Raw genomic sequence first — 15,739 nt, forward strand, 5'->3', positions numbered from 1 at the left:
GTGACAGTCTGAGCTTCTCAAAATATAACATAAAACATTTATAAGTGTAAAAATAAAAGATATTCTACCGTATAAATATGGTTGAAGCCTAAGTAAATGTTGTTTAAAACTTTCTAGATGACCATGCAGGAAAAATATAAAAAGTCGTAAGAAGACCAAATAGCCAATCTGTCAAAAGAGAAAAGAAAAATACATTTTTGTGTTGCATCAATAAATGTTTAAAAACCATAAGAAAAATCAACCATTATATTATTACATTTTCTTTTGAGAAAACAATTTTAAACTTACTCAATATTATGTGGTTTTTAAATAACATTAAAACATTTATATCAAGATTAAAATGCTAGTTCAGCCAAAAAACTTTTATAAATCATCTCTACACTACATATAATGACCAACACTAAATGCTATTTTGTTCTATGCCCTTTAGAACAGTGTTTTTCAAATTACAAGTCATGCCCCTTAAGTGAGTCATGAAATCAATTGAGAGGAGATTTTTAAATAAAATAAAAGAGAAGAAAAAATATATTTTACTGTACAATTCCTTGTTTCAGTATATAAATGAGTGTATATTATGTTATCTGAATTGCAAAGCAAAACGTATTTATTTCTATGCGTCTCTGTCAAAACAGTTTGAGAACCATTGCATTAGATAGTGTTGAGAACTATCCTACTTCTGCATAGCATGCTGTGCTAAGCTCCCTATTCCCTCATGAAAAAAGACCTCTCACAGGGTCATTATTAAATAAGCAATGCAAAATCTTACTTCTGTAAGATTAGTAAAAATATAGTTTGTTTTACACAGATTACATAAAATGGAATGTCTGAAAAAATATATAATCTGCAACATTTTACAGAAAATTATAAAAAACACATTAACTATAGAAATGGAATACAAGTTACTAAATTGTGGAGAAGACCCAAATAACAGCAATAGCTGTCAGTAACCAGTGTGTGTGTGTGTGTGTGTGTGTGTGTGTGTGTGTGTGTGTATCTCAAAATCCTCTTAACAGCAATGCAGGGTATCATGTAATGATATACATGTAAAAATAAAATAAAATTAAAAAGATAAATCTAATGAAATCTCAGTGCATCATCCAAGACTATAAAGTAAATAAGTAACATTACTGGAATTTCAACCCAGGAATGTATGTATTGCTCCAAAAGCCATGAGCTTTCTACTATGGCAGTGATTTCCAAATATTTTTTATTACAAACCTCTATCATTACTAATAAATTTTGAGAATGCATCATTAATATTTATAAATGTATTTATAAAGTATAAACATACACCATTTGTAGACTTATGAAGTATGTAAAAATAACATGTTTATAAGGCAACAACTTTGTTGTAGTACTGTGTTTCTCTAAGAGACCGAAGTTAAATGTGAAAAAAATATTTAAAAGAATACTGAAATACTCTAGATGACAGAATTAAAGGAAACTACTCTCATAGATATAGACAATGAGTGAATAACTAATCAGAAGGAGGATAATTTAATATTTTTCAAGGACTAGAGATAAATACTGAAAAAAATATAATATTCAAAAATGTAATAGGGGACAAAACAGAAAATACATGACAAGCATGTCAGCATGAATAACATCTGTATTTATATCTCAATTTGGTCATGGATTTCACCTGACCCAGAGACTATCTTTAGTTATAGCTATACTTGAAAAATGATTTTAAAAGCTTTCATCTTAATATTCTTGAAGGCCAAATTTTTATTGACAAATCTACCTTTCCATATTGTATACTGGACTTTCTATGTATTGTTCTTCATGTATTATTTGTGTACATATTTCTCTTTGTTGTTTGACAACTCAAGCTTTGCCTCCTACATTTAATTTCTGCTTGTCAGTTTCTCTTTCTCAGCTCTCCCACATTTCCTTCATTTGACCTTTACCTCCTTCTTGTCTCTTTCTATTTCCATCTCTTCTTCTCTTTTTTTCTGATCCTTTTATCTGGCTGTAAAACTGAAGGCTGGATAATATTTATCATGTGTTGTATTTTAATAGTTACATGTTTTTGGTTCTTGCATAGAATCTTGACGATCACTGCATATGTTTCTATCTAATACATATAAAACGGTTGCTGCTTATATGTTATTCTCTATACTTCAGTAAGCAGAATTCTATCATTAAGAATATTGTACACTTAGAGCTAGATAGAAAGGAAAGACTGTAAACAAAATATAAAAGAAAATATATTCGGGGATCATATGTTTCTGGATCTATTCAACCCTGAGTTACTTCTCCAAAGGAGAAACAAAACTGCATAAAGAGCGGGTGATGCATCTTTGATAATACCCTTTAATAAAGCATTCTGTCAAAAAGAAAAGAACAAAAGGGAGGTTTCCAATAGTCTTTCAGATATGTAATGAAAACCCTACAAAGGCAAGGAGGACAATTAAAATGGTTTCTTGCCTGGATTCAAAGTACTTGTAGATATAGAGCATGCTTATTTCCAACAGATAGTTATATTAGCTAGAATAATAAAGAGCAAGCTTTAAAAATGTACATCTTGGGATTCCAGTTGAAGACGGCTGACTAGAGACACTGCATACTCATTCTCTCCAGAAAGAAGAACCAAAATTATGAAGCAATAATCATGCCTCAGATGGAACAACTAGGAGAGAACACTGGAGTCCAACAGAGAAGTTATGGGAAATACCTGAGACACAGAAGGTGATATGGTTTGGCTCTGTGTTCCCACCCAAATCTCATCTGGAACTATAATCTCACATGTCAGGGGAGGGGCCAGTGAGAGGTGACTGGATCACGAAGGTGGACTTCTCCCTTGCACTTCTTGTGATAGTGAGTTCTGGTTGTATGTTGTGTGCGGCACTTCCCCTTTCACTCTCTCTCTCCTTCTCTAACATGTGAAGATATGCTTGCTTCTCCTTCACTTTCCACCATGATTATAAGCTCCCTGAGGCCTCCCAGTCATGCTTCCTGTTAAGCCTGTGGAACTGTGAGAATATTAAACCCCTTTTCTTCATAAATTACCCAGTCTCAGGTACTTCTTTATAACAGTGTGAGAATGAACTAATACAGAAGGGAAGCAAAATCGGCTGGGAGCACATAGGGGCTTGCTATTGGGGGAAAGTGTGTAAGAACTTCAGTGGTCTATGTCCCTACCATGGACTGCGGCAATCTGAACCATGGCAGAGCTCATCTACCCACATATTTCCTGACGCTAACATGGACAGTGAGCTAGAGACCCCTGAAGGACATTGCACCAGACACAGAACTTATGCTGGTTCACTCACACCCCAGAGACCTAAGCAACTACAGCAGTGTACCATGTGAGAGTACAGCCATCATGGGGCTGCATCCTCCCTTTAGAAACATAGCCTTCATATCTCCATATCCCAGGAGCCCCAACTGACATTCCCTAGTGTCTACCCAGCAGCCTACAGTGGCACAGCATTGCTGGACACAAAGGTGCTACGGCGGCCCAGTACTGTGGCCCCCGAGTAGTATTACTTTCCAGAAAAGAGATGGTGCAGCGCATTAACATGGCAGTCCCTGGGACAAAGGAAACCAAGGCACACACTTTCCAGAGCCTGAGAGCTTCCTGTCTGAGGCTATGAGAAGAAACACTGCCTCAGCAGTAGCACAAATTCTGTGTTCAGGCTTGCAAGCAGAGAGAGAGATCCCATTCACACCCCCGACCCAACACTGCAGCAGCAGTTGCTGCCACTGGGAACCCAAATGAGAGCCAGCTATCTGGGGCTGAGGGCAGTGACCCCACTTCCACTGGTGGAGTGGCCTCTGTGTTCAGGCTCATGCATAGGGATTCTCTCTCCCCCTCTGCATACCTCTGCAGGCCCAGCCACTGCTGCTGCCACTGGAGGCTAGGGCAGGTGAACCAGATGGCTCCTTGTCTGGGCCTGGATAGTGACCACAGTCCCACTGGTAGAATGACTACCATGATCAAGCTCATGTGCAAAGGGCAGGGCTCCTTACCTTTATGTGTACCACTACAGTGCTGCTACAACTGAGAACAGGCAAGCTTGAGAGCTGCATGACTGGGGATGTAGGTGAAGACTGCATTGTAGCCATCTCCAACATCAGCATGCACTGCTCAGGACCCAGAAGGTTGTCCCACAACTGCTACTGCCACTACCTACACCATGCCACCTACCCAGGGAACCAAGAACTCACTCACCTGCCTGGTCCACCACCGTCACTATCAGGATCTAAGCAAACTACCTAGAGGCGCGAGAATTGGCCCGCCTGGTCCTGCTAATACCAGAGCAAGTATCTTGTATGCTGGGGTACAAGAACAGGCATACTCATCCCACTGTTGCCACCACTGGGGACCAAAGACGAACCCATCTGGAATCCCTGTCCTCAAGCAAAACTTCACCGTAGCCTCCACTCTTAACCACACTCTAAACCACTGGGAAATCATAGATACCACTGATGCTGTTTACAGCCAAAGAAATCATATAGGGACTGCACTATTGCATGTACTCAGAACCAAATACAAAGGGCTCTACTAACCAACACTATGATACATTTTCAGGAAAAAATCCTCCACTGTGAAAGCAAATTCAAAAAATTGGAATAAGTGAATATTACATGAGATAAACAGTTTGCACAGTTATCAATGTAAGGAAACATGAAAAAAAACAGGGAAAGATGATACTTCCAAAGGAACACAATAATTCCCCAGCAATATATTCCAATCAAAAAGAAATGTGTGACATCACAGGGAAAAAAATCAAATTATGACACTAAAGAAACACAGTTAGATACAAGAGAATTTCAAAAAATAATACAAAAAGTCAGAAAAAAACAATTTAAGATATGAATGAGAAATGTATCAGAGATACGTATCATACAAAAGAACCAAACAAAATCTGGAATTGAAGAACTTCTTTAATTAAATAAAAAGTACAATCAAGTGTTTAAACAATAAACTAAAACAACAACACAAAAGAATCTCAGAACCTGAAGACATGTCCTTTGATATAACTTGGAGAAAAATAAAGAAAAAGTAATGAAAAAGAAAAAACAAAGTCTCTGTGATATGTGTGACATGATAAAGTGACCAAATACATGAATTATTGGTATCCCTAAAGGAGAAAAGTGAATGAAAGGGTTCAAAAACTTATTTAACAAAATTTAACTTGAAATCTTCACAAGTCTGCCAAGAGATTTAGACATCCAGATCGAGAAGACCCCACAAAACCAAAATACTTTTCCATGGTACATAACAGTCAAACTGTCTAAAGTCAAAGATAAAGAAAAAATTCTAAAAGAAACAGAAAAATCATCTACGCAGCCTTGAGCAGACTAAAAGTGGATTTCTCAGCAGAAACCTACAGGCCAAGAGAGAATGGAATGATATATTCAAATTGCTGCAAGAAAAAAAACTTGACACTTGAAAAACCCAAAGATACTATATCCAGCAAAATTATCCTTCATACATGAAGAAGAAATAAAGTCTTTTACAGACAAGCAAAGGGTAAGAACATTCATTATCAATAGACTAGGCTTACAAAAAATGTTCAAGGGAGTTCTAAACCTGGAAGAGGAAAGATGATAGTTATTATCATGAAAACATACGAAAGTATAAAACTCATGGGTAAAGCAAAGACACAAAAGAGGAAAAGAAAAGACTCAAATGGTACCACAACAGAAAATTAGCAAACCACAGGGACAAACAACAAGAGGAAAAGAAGACAAGAATACACAAAACAACCATGATATGGTTTGGCTCTGTGTTCCTACCCAAATCTCATCTCAAATTGTAATCTCTACGTGTCAAGGAAGGGCCACGTGTTGAGGGAGGGAGGTGACTGAATCATGGGGGTGGTTTCCCCCATGCTCTTCTGGTGATAATGAGTGAGTTCTCATGACATCTGATGGTATTATAAGTCTTTGGAAGTTCACCCTTTGCTCTCTCTTTCCTGCTGCCTTGTAAAGAAGGCCCTTGCTTCTTCTTCACCTTTTGCCATGATTGTTAAGTTTCCTGAGGCCTCCCAGCCATGCAGAACTGTGAGTCAATTAAACCTCTTTTCTTTATAAATTTCCCAGTCTCAGGTGTTTCTTTATAGCAGTGTGAAAATGGACTAATACAAACCAGAAAACAATTAACAATATGACAGGAACAAAACTTCACATATCAATAATAACGTAAATGTAAACAGAATAAATTCTTCACTTAAAAGATATAGACTGGCTTAATACATTTTTTACAAACATAATCTAATTGTATGCTGCCTATAAGAAATGCACCTTACCTGTAAAGACACAGACTGAGAGTAAAGAGATGGAAAAACATACTCCACACAAATTGAAATCAAAAGCAAGTAGGAGTAGCTATGCTTCTATTGGATAAAACAGACTTTAAGTCAAAAAAGGTTTTAAAAAAAGGCAAGAACATTAAATAATGACAAAGGAATCAATCCAGGAAGAGGATATTATAATTCTAAATATATATGCACCCAACAGGGAGCACCCAGATTCACAAAACAAATACTACTAGATCTAAAGAGAAATATAGACTCCAGTACATTAATAGTGGAGAACTTCAACACTCGTCCCTTAGCATAAGACATATTATTTAGATAGAATATCAACAAAGAAACATTGTATTTAACTTGGACTTTAGACCAAATGGACATTAAAGATATTCACAGAATATTTTTCCCAACACAACAATAGGATGCACATTCTTCTCATTAGCACTTGGAATATTCTCCAGGTTAGATCATATGCTAGGCAAAAAATAAGTCTCAACAAATTTTTAAAATCAAAATCATACCAAGTATCTTCTCAGACTATAATGAAACACAACTGGAAATCAATACCAAGAGGAACTTTGAAAACTATAAAAATACATGGAAATTAAACAACATGTTTCTGAACAACCACTGGGTCAATGAAGAGGTTAAAATGGAAATTAAACAAAAAAGTTTTGAAACAAATGAAAATGAAAGCACAATATACTGAAACCTGAGAGACAGAGCAAAAGCAGTGTTAAGAAGGGTGTTTATAGCAATAAATTCCTGCATCAAAAAAACAGAAAGATTTCAAATAATCTAATGATGCACTTCAAGGAACTAGTAAAGCAAGGACAAACCAAACTCAAAATTAGTAGAAGATGATAAATAATAAAGATCAAAGAAGAAATAAATGAAATTGAGACTAAAAAAGCAACACAAAAGATCAACAAAATGAAAAAGTTTTTTAAAAGATAAAATTGATCAACTGCTAGCTAAACTAACCAAGGAAAGAAGAGAGAAGGCCACTCAAACATAATCAAAAGTGAAAAAGTAGATATTACAATTAATACCACAGAAGTACAAAAGATCATCAGAGACTATTGTAAACAACTATACACTAACAAACTGGAAACTAGAGGAAACGGATAAATTCCTGAAAACATACAACCTACCAAGATTGACTCAGGAAGAAATACAGAACCTGACAATACCAATGAGTAGCAAGATTGAATCATTAACAAAAAGATTCCCCCAAAAAAGAAAAGTCCAGTACTAGATGGGTTCACTGCTGAATTCTACCAAATAGATAAGGAAAAACTAATACCAACCCTCCTCAAACTATTCCCAAAAGTAAAAGGCGAGGGAACTCTCCCTAACACATTTCCCAAGGCCAGCGTTACCCTAATACCAAAACCAGAAAAGGTGCAACAAAGAAAGAAAACTACAGGCTAATATCCCTAATGCACATAGACTCAAAAAACCTCAACAAAATACTAGCAAACTGAATCCAACAGCACATCAAAAAGATAATACAACACGATCAAATTGGATTTATACCAGGGAATCAAGAATGATTCAACATATGCAAATCAATAAACATGATACATCACAACAGAATGAAGAACAAAAACCATATGATCATCTCAGATGCAGAAAAAGCATTTGAAAAAATTAAGCATCCCTTTATGATAAAAAGTCTCCAGACTAGGCACAGAAGGAACATGCCTCAAAATAATAAAGACCATATACCACAATTAAATATTATTTCACTCCAGTTAGAATGGCTATTATTAAAAAGACAAAAAAAATACACATGACGGCGAGGATACAGAGAAAAGAGAATGCATACGCTATTGGTGGAAATGTAAATTAGTACAGCCACTATGGAAAACAGTGTTTAGGTTTCTAAGAAACTAAAAATAGAACTACCATATTATCCAGCAATTCCACTAGTGGGCATTTATCTTTTAGGAAGATAAAGAAAATCAGTGTATTATAGGAATACCTGCACTCTCGTGTTTACTGAAGCACTCTTCACAATAGTAAAGATATGGAATTAACGTAAGTATCCATTAATGGGTGATTAGATAAAGAAAATGTGGTGTATATACACAATGCAATACAATTTGGCAATAAAATAATGAAATGTCATTTGCAGTAATATGGATGGAACTGGGAGTCACTATGTTAAATGAAATAAGCTAGTCACAGAAATACAAATACCACAAGTTCTCACTCACGTGTGGAAGCTAAAAGACTTGATCTCATGGACAAAGAGAACAGAATAATATTATAGATATCAGAGACTAAAAAGGGTGGGTAAATGGGAGGGGAAAATAAAGAGAAGTTGGTTAATGGGTACAAATATAGCATTAGATAGAATGTTTGATACTAGAGTAGGGTGACTATACTTACCAACAATGCTTTGTATATTTCAAAGTAACTAGAAGAGAGGATTTGAAATGATGCAAACACATCGAAATAATAAATACTCAAAGCGATGGATACCCTAAATATCCTGACTTGATCATTACACATGCTAGTCATGTAACAAACACTAACATGTACTTCATAAATATTTAAAGTGTTATTTATATACCAATAGAAGAAAAAATAAGGTAAAAATTAGTAAATCTGAGAACCAAGGTAGATGTGTAGCATCATAGCTGAGAGCTCACTGGACTCTGTAGCCACATTGAATATCAAAACTCTCTCTGCTTAGACTTTGGGCAAGTCACTTAAAACTCTCTATGCCACAGTGAGATGTAGAATATGTGAAATCATGAATAATCCTCTTAGGATAGTTGTGAGAATAAAATAAGTTAATGTGTCTAATATATTTAAAGCACTTATCATTGTGTAAGGCACATAGTTAAGTAAGGTTTAAGTGTTTGCACCTGCTATCAGAACTGGTAAAAATTATCTGGCTTTGCAGATAACAGGGCATGTGCAAAGTATAAGCAATATGCTCCATGCATAAAACTATATTTTGTAGCTATTTTTTTCTTGCTAGCAGAAATACAAAAGGCAAGAAATGGAGAAAGGTCACTGAAGGAGATGACAAAGAAAGGAGATAAAAGCCAGACTTGCTCCATGTTTTTCTATTCCATTTTAAAAATTTTATTACATTTATTTTTTCATTATAAATATGTATACTTACATTTTATTTTTATATATTTTATTTTTACTTATATATATTGTTTTCATTATAAATATAAATACATATTTTAGTGGACAGTTTTGGAAATACAGAAAAAGAAAAAAAATCATCATAAGCTCACCATCCCAAAACAGTTATTGGTAATATCTTGACTATTTTCTTCAATCCTCCATCTATGCAAAGCTCAGTTTTTTGCATGGTAAATTTCTATTATGTATTCTCTGTATCTACTTTTGCTTGGTCTCCACAAGTCTTTTACTACCAAATGTGTCAGAGAGCATCTAAGCTTGATTTACAATGACTGAAATGTGGTTGTCTCCCCAAAATGTTCAACTGATGGACTGATTCATCAATGTTCTCTCATGCTCGATTTCTAACAGTTTATAATCAAAATTTAATTTAAAAAACCATTTCTGCATAATCAATTTAATTTGTTTCATTCATATATATATGAACATATATGTGTGTGTATATAGATATATATATATATCTATATACATAAAACCATCTTAAAAATACTTTTAGCCTTTCTTTTCTTTCTTTGCGGTAAAACCATTAGTTAAACTACATTTGTTTGACTAATAATATGTTTTACAGCAGTCAACCATGATCATCACTGAGAGTGAAACAATATGATCTCAAGGACATTATAAAATATGAGTTACCTGAAAAGAGTTTTTCATTTTTATAGATCTAAAGTGACATAGAATATTAGAAGAACAACTAAGCTTCCCAAATTGGGCAGCTATTTAAGGTTATTTGTCAGCATTTTTAAATGGCAAAGAAGGTGGCATTTAAAAGTCCTTAAAATAGAAAAGAAAAACTCTATATATACTTAGAGAAACAGTTAAGTAGAAGTATATTTTTTTAATGAAATGTTATTTTCTTATATAGTTTGTGACATTATATTGTCTCAAACTATCTCCATTTAGATATTAAGCAATAATAACGTACTACTCACAATTAGAGAAGATTAAACTACCAAACAAAAGAATATTCTATAATAAAACTAAATGTTCTGTTTTGATCCTAAAACAGATGTCATGTTGTTACATGTAGTATCTGAAATATTTAAAAACATTAAGAAGTTTTTCAAAACATACCTTTGCTAGCTTTATTTCAACTGAATATAAATATGTTTTGAGGGATGCATCACAACACAGTCTGTATAAAACCGATTCCGCAACAAAAAATAAGGCAGGCAGATGATCATAATCAAAGGAAGCATGGTCCAGAGATGCATAAAGCATATTTAAAGCTTCTGAAATATTAAAAATATAGAAACTGCATCATTTGAAAATCATCCTGTTTTTCTACATGCTATAATTACTTTTTGTAATTATTTCCTGTCATTAAGACCAAATTGCAGTTTTAAAATATATTTACAAATTCTTTGACACCTTTCTCATCAAGAGGTGATGTCTATATGCCCTTCTCCCTAAACTTTAGCAGGCCCTGTGACAGTTTCAACCAATAGAATGTGGCAGAAATGACACTATGTGACTTCTAAGACTGAATCAGAAAAGGCACCACTGCTTCCACCTGGATCTCTCTCTCTCTCAAGATACTAGCTTTGGAACCCTAAGCTGCCATGTAGGAAGTTCAACTCCATGGCATGAAGCAACTGAAACAGAAGTCACCAAGGTCGAGAGGCTAGAGGAAGGAAGAAATGTCCAAGGGGGCTCAGCTCTTATAGATCCAACACTATACAGGCTAAATAAATCACCAGGCCACACACATCGTGGTAGAGAAATAGGACAGAACCAGATGATAAAAGGTAGTGCTAAAGATAAAAAGGGAATAGCAGAAGACTAGAGAATCAAGGTAGAGGAAACAGGGCCACCCGGTGAAGCTGAAGGAAGAATATAGAGCTAAGAGCCTAGAGAAAACAGCTTCTCAAATCATTACAAAAGTTTTGAGGAGCTTCCATGTAAATATATGAGGATGAACAGCAAATACAGGGACTTGAGGAAAGAAGAACCCTGACATGCTCAAGGGACAGGAAGGAGGTCAGTAGGGCTGAACATAATGAGTAAGTAGGGAGGTAGCCAGGAGCCAGCACATGCAGAGCCTTGTAGGCCATGATATGGAGTTACACTCATTTGAGTGTAATCAGAAGCTGTTGAGTGGAGGGTGGACTACAGAATGAGGAGCAGACAAAAGTACAGGTAAAACACTCATTCAGTTATTTTAGTTGTGAAGAGAGTAAGAAGCCATATTCAGAGTATTACTTAGAATTAAATATGTGAATGCATTAAAATCCTTTTGCTGTATGTAACAGAAAATGCAACAAAAATGTCTTGAAAATAAGGAGGTTTATTTCACAAGATTAGAATTGGAAAGGTTCCAGGGACAGCTAAGATAGCTGCCCTCTATATGCACATTTCTTTCATCTAGTTCCCTCTCATGTGCATGAGGACTGTGATGACTACACAAGCTCCAGGCATCATGTTCTTACCAAGCAAACTAGACAGGAACAAACAAGAGTATAGGCAGGAAATGCATGTCTTTTTCAAAAGCAAGTCAACAAAAAGTACAGGAAATGTAGCTGTCTTTACATCACTTTGCTCAGGACCAGGTCATGTGACTACCCCTAATCAAATCACTAGCAAGTGAAAAGGAATTACCATAATTGATTTAGACCAGCAGTCCCCAACCTTTTTGGCACCAGGGACTGGTTTTGTCTCACAAGGAGCACCGCAGCCTAGATCCCTCACATGTGCAGTTCACCATAGGCTTCACACACCTATGAGGACCCAATGTCACTGCTGATCTGACAGGAGGTGGAGCTCAGGCAGTAATGCTCGCTCCCTGGCTGCTCACAGCCTGTTGTGCGGCCCAATTCCTAACAGACCACAGACTGGTACCAGTTCATGGTCCGGGGTTTTGAGACCCCTGATTGAGACCATCCATGATTCACTCGCCTCGGGTTGGGCAAGGGCCAGCCCTCTTCTAAATCACATGACTAATTAAAACTGAAATGTAATTGTCAATGAAGAGCAAACAGCCTCTTCTTGCTGGTAAACCAAGAGTGTTTACCTCAATATCATTTAAATTCTTAATAGAGGTCAGGCTGTGGATGGCACTGTGATGAAGGACCATAAAGGCAAGTTAAATACAAAATAATTCTTACTCTTCCTGTTGCTTGAAAATTCCCAGATAGCACTACAAAACCTAATTTACATGGGGGAAATTCTCTCTGAGCTCATGTGGTTAACATTCTAAAACTACTTTAAAAGGCATATATATACAATTAAATGATAGTGATGGAAAGAATTTTACCCCCTTAGAAATAATGTCGTTTAATATTTTTTTAGATTAGTTAGAGGATGTTTTAAAGGAGGCATAAATGAGGAGTGATAAATGAAAAGGTAATGAGTAAAGCTTGCTATTTAAAATAAGTGGAAAACAAATGGTCATTTGATTAATGTTTTATAAGTAATAATTATAAAACGAAGAAGCAAATTTCTCTAAAGTCTAGTGCCTATTGTAATTGGAAATCACTAAATGACATTTTATATTAGTTTTTAATTAGTTGCTAATTTTGGCAAAAAAGTAATAAAGACTATGCTGAGTAAAGTTTTTAAAATAGTTTTATCACTAAAAAACTTAGTTAAAATCATAAATTCAAAATTACAAAATGAATTTTCATAATAAAATGTATTTTGATAGAGCAGAAAAATTTCTTGTCTTCTGCACAATTTTTAAAAATTAAAGTTCTCAAATTATGCCTTCACTGATGATATAGAAAATACTTAGGATACCTAATAAGAATTTAAAGTACGTACCATCTTGGATTTCCCCTTTGCATTGAGCCAGATATATTACTTCAGTCCATGCAGCAGGAAGATGCACATGCTTTCCAGAGCCCAGGGTTTTGAGACCCAATTTTCTCTGTTATGAGGAAGCATGAAAAAGACAAATCAAAATGTACATATTTATATATATATATTTATTTTTAACTCTTAATTGTGCTCCAAAAGTCATTCTATGAAGCTAATGCTTGGTGGCCAGAGTTGTATACAATTTTATATTTTTGCTTTTATTACTCAAATTTTTGGAGATTTTATGCAAACTGTATTAGTGTTAAGATGTAAAAAAGTTGATATTACAAGTAATATCATTAGCTATTTGCTGAAAATAATTCTCATTTTTTACTTTCTAGTGAGTACTTCCAATTTTCCCCCAAGGGAATGCATTTTTTTTATTGTATAAGGAAAAACATTGAAGAAATGTGATAAAACAGAAGTGAGTTTGATGCTAGTTTGCTGGAAAACCCTGGCTACTTCATTGTTGATATACGGAAGTTAATGAACTTGAGGGAGATGATCAGGATTGTTCCACTTCCCTTATTGTGCCCACTCCTGGGACTGTTGCAGGGAACACTTGCACAATTAGAGAAAAGTTCACTGATGAATGCACCTCCTGGCACCTGTCTGCATACACACTTATCAAAAGTATACTCCTTTTCTAATCAAATTTTTTTCAAAATTTTCAAATATATGGGCAGCCATGAACTGGAAAATAACACCACTACAACACCACAAAAAAGGTGGCTTAATTTATGCACCAGTTTTGTGCAGCTTTTATTTAATGAATTATTCATATCAAAGCAAAATATGTATGTTATTTCTCTGTAAAACTTAAACTGAATCCAATGTAAAAAAGGCAAAGCAAGGACTTACTTTACTTCCTGTTCTGTTTTGATATCTATTTGTAAATTTGGGGATTAATGTCATATTCTTAAAGAATGTATTTTTCACAAGTTAGGTGAAGAATAGTTTGTTACAGAGAAAGAACAGAGTACTTTGTGCATGTATATAAAGGTTTAGAAAGGCCTTTTTCTCCTTTGAGACACAGCATATCTCAATTAACTTTTTTTAAAAAAATACAATTTTCATAATCAAAAATTTATTTGCCAGACTTAATGTTTTGCTATGGGCTGCTGGACTGGTATATTTCCACAAAAATTTACAGGGAGCTTTTATTATTTGGTTATAAGCTTTAATTTTAATTTGCATTAATATTTTAACTATCCCTACTTATAATAAAAGACAGATATATTCTTATTTTTTCTTACAATATTTTAGAATGTGTAATCATGTACCAACTAGAAAGGAAGTTAACATGCTCAACAATCAAATGATATGCCATTACCTTACATCTGAGAATGATTTTTCTAGCTAGTTCCAACAACTCTTCCTTCTCTTTGGAATTTTGTGTTTGATTGAATCTCAAGATGAATTCTTTTGTGATTGAAAATGTTGGCCTAAATAAAACATTGAAAAATTAACATTTAAAAATTATAGCTATCACTTCCAAATTTCAATTAATCAACTTCCAGTGGCTATGTATAACTATATTCTAGCAAAAATACTTTCTTAATAAAACTGTTTCACACAAAAAAAATCAGTAAAAGATAAATGCAAGCCTCCTGGACTGATCCTGTCATACTCTTAGATTGAGAAACATAATTCCCATTGTCAAAGGCCTTTGTGGCCCCTGAGAAAAAGTTTCTGAGATGACTGCTAGAAGTCTTGTTGGTATAAGCCTTCTTCAGATAAAATCCAGCACGGCTTCAATTATGTTGAAGGCTGATTTATCTCCTCACATAAATCAGCATTGATTCATTTAAGCTAAACTTTTACTCCTTCTATGCAAGTGGAATCAGCCCAAACATGGTTGGATTTGAGGGAGCAAGGGAAGAAAGAAGTATAAGTATGAAGCAAGGTCAAAGAGGTAGCAAGTAGCCATATTAACTACATGAGATGGGAGGCTACTGCAGGGTTTGAGAAGAGGCGTGGCATGATTTAACTTGAGCTTTAACCAAATTTCTCCAATGCTATACTGAGAATTAGCGTGTAGGGAGGTGGGATGTAGCAAAAGGGGGAGCTTACATGTAGTTAAGTGGGACGTAATAGTGGCTTGGATCAGGATTACAAAATATAAATAAGGAGAAGAGTTTGGATAATGGATATGTCTTGACTTCAGCTCCAACCAGATTTGCCAATGAATTAGAAATTAGGCAGGAGAGAAAGAAAGAAGTCGTGACTCAACTGAGGAACTAGAAGGACTGAATTGCTATTCACTAAGATGGGGAAAATTGTTAGAGGAGCGGATGTGGGGTGAAGATAGAGAATAATTTTAGTATTGGACATGTTATGTTTGAGATGATCATGGCCATCCAAGTGGAGATGGAGTGTAAGCAGTTGGATATATGAGTATGAATTTCAGGGAAAAATTCAGACAAGATATACCGATATTTGAGTCATCAGCATAGATATGGAATTTAAAGTCTTATGAATTAAATGGATCCCATAGGGAAAATGTAGAG

General features: G+C 35.0%; 1 protein-coding gene across 6 annotated transcripts in view; it reads right to left on the reverse strand.

Annotated features, from left to right (window-relative positions):
- Window positions 1-15,739, reverse strand: part of TMEM232 (transmembrane protein 232) — a 335,529-nt gene that overhangs the window by 224,684 nt on the left and 95,106 nt on the right. For all 6 annotated transcript variants that reach the window (XM_055112526.1, XM_063604589.1, XM_055112529.2 and 3 more), the window contains 4 exons: window positions 14,563-14,674; window positions 13,194-13,299; window positions 10,509-10,666; window positions 69-168 (listed from right to left, as the gene is read on the reverse strand). In XM_055112526.1, the coding sequence (XP_054968501.1) occupies window positions 69-168; window positions 10,509-10,666; window positions 13,194-13,299; window positions 14,563-14,674 (476 nt within the window). The remainder of the gene's footprint in view (window positions 1-68; window positions 169-10,508; window positions 10,667-13,193; window positions 13,300-14,562; window positions 14,675-15,739) is intronic.

Source organism: Pan paniscus, chromosome 4 (genome assembly GCF_029289425.2).
Source record: "Pan paniscus chromosome 4, NHGRI_mPanPan1-v2.0_pri, whole genome shotgun sequence".
Lineage (NCBI taxonomy): Eukaryota > Metazoa > Chordata > Mammalia > Primates > Hominidae > Pan > Pan paniscus.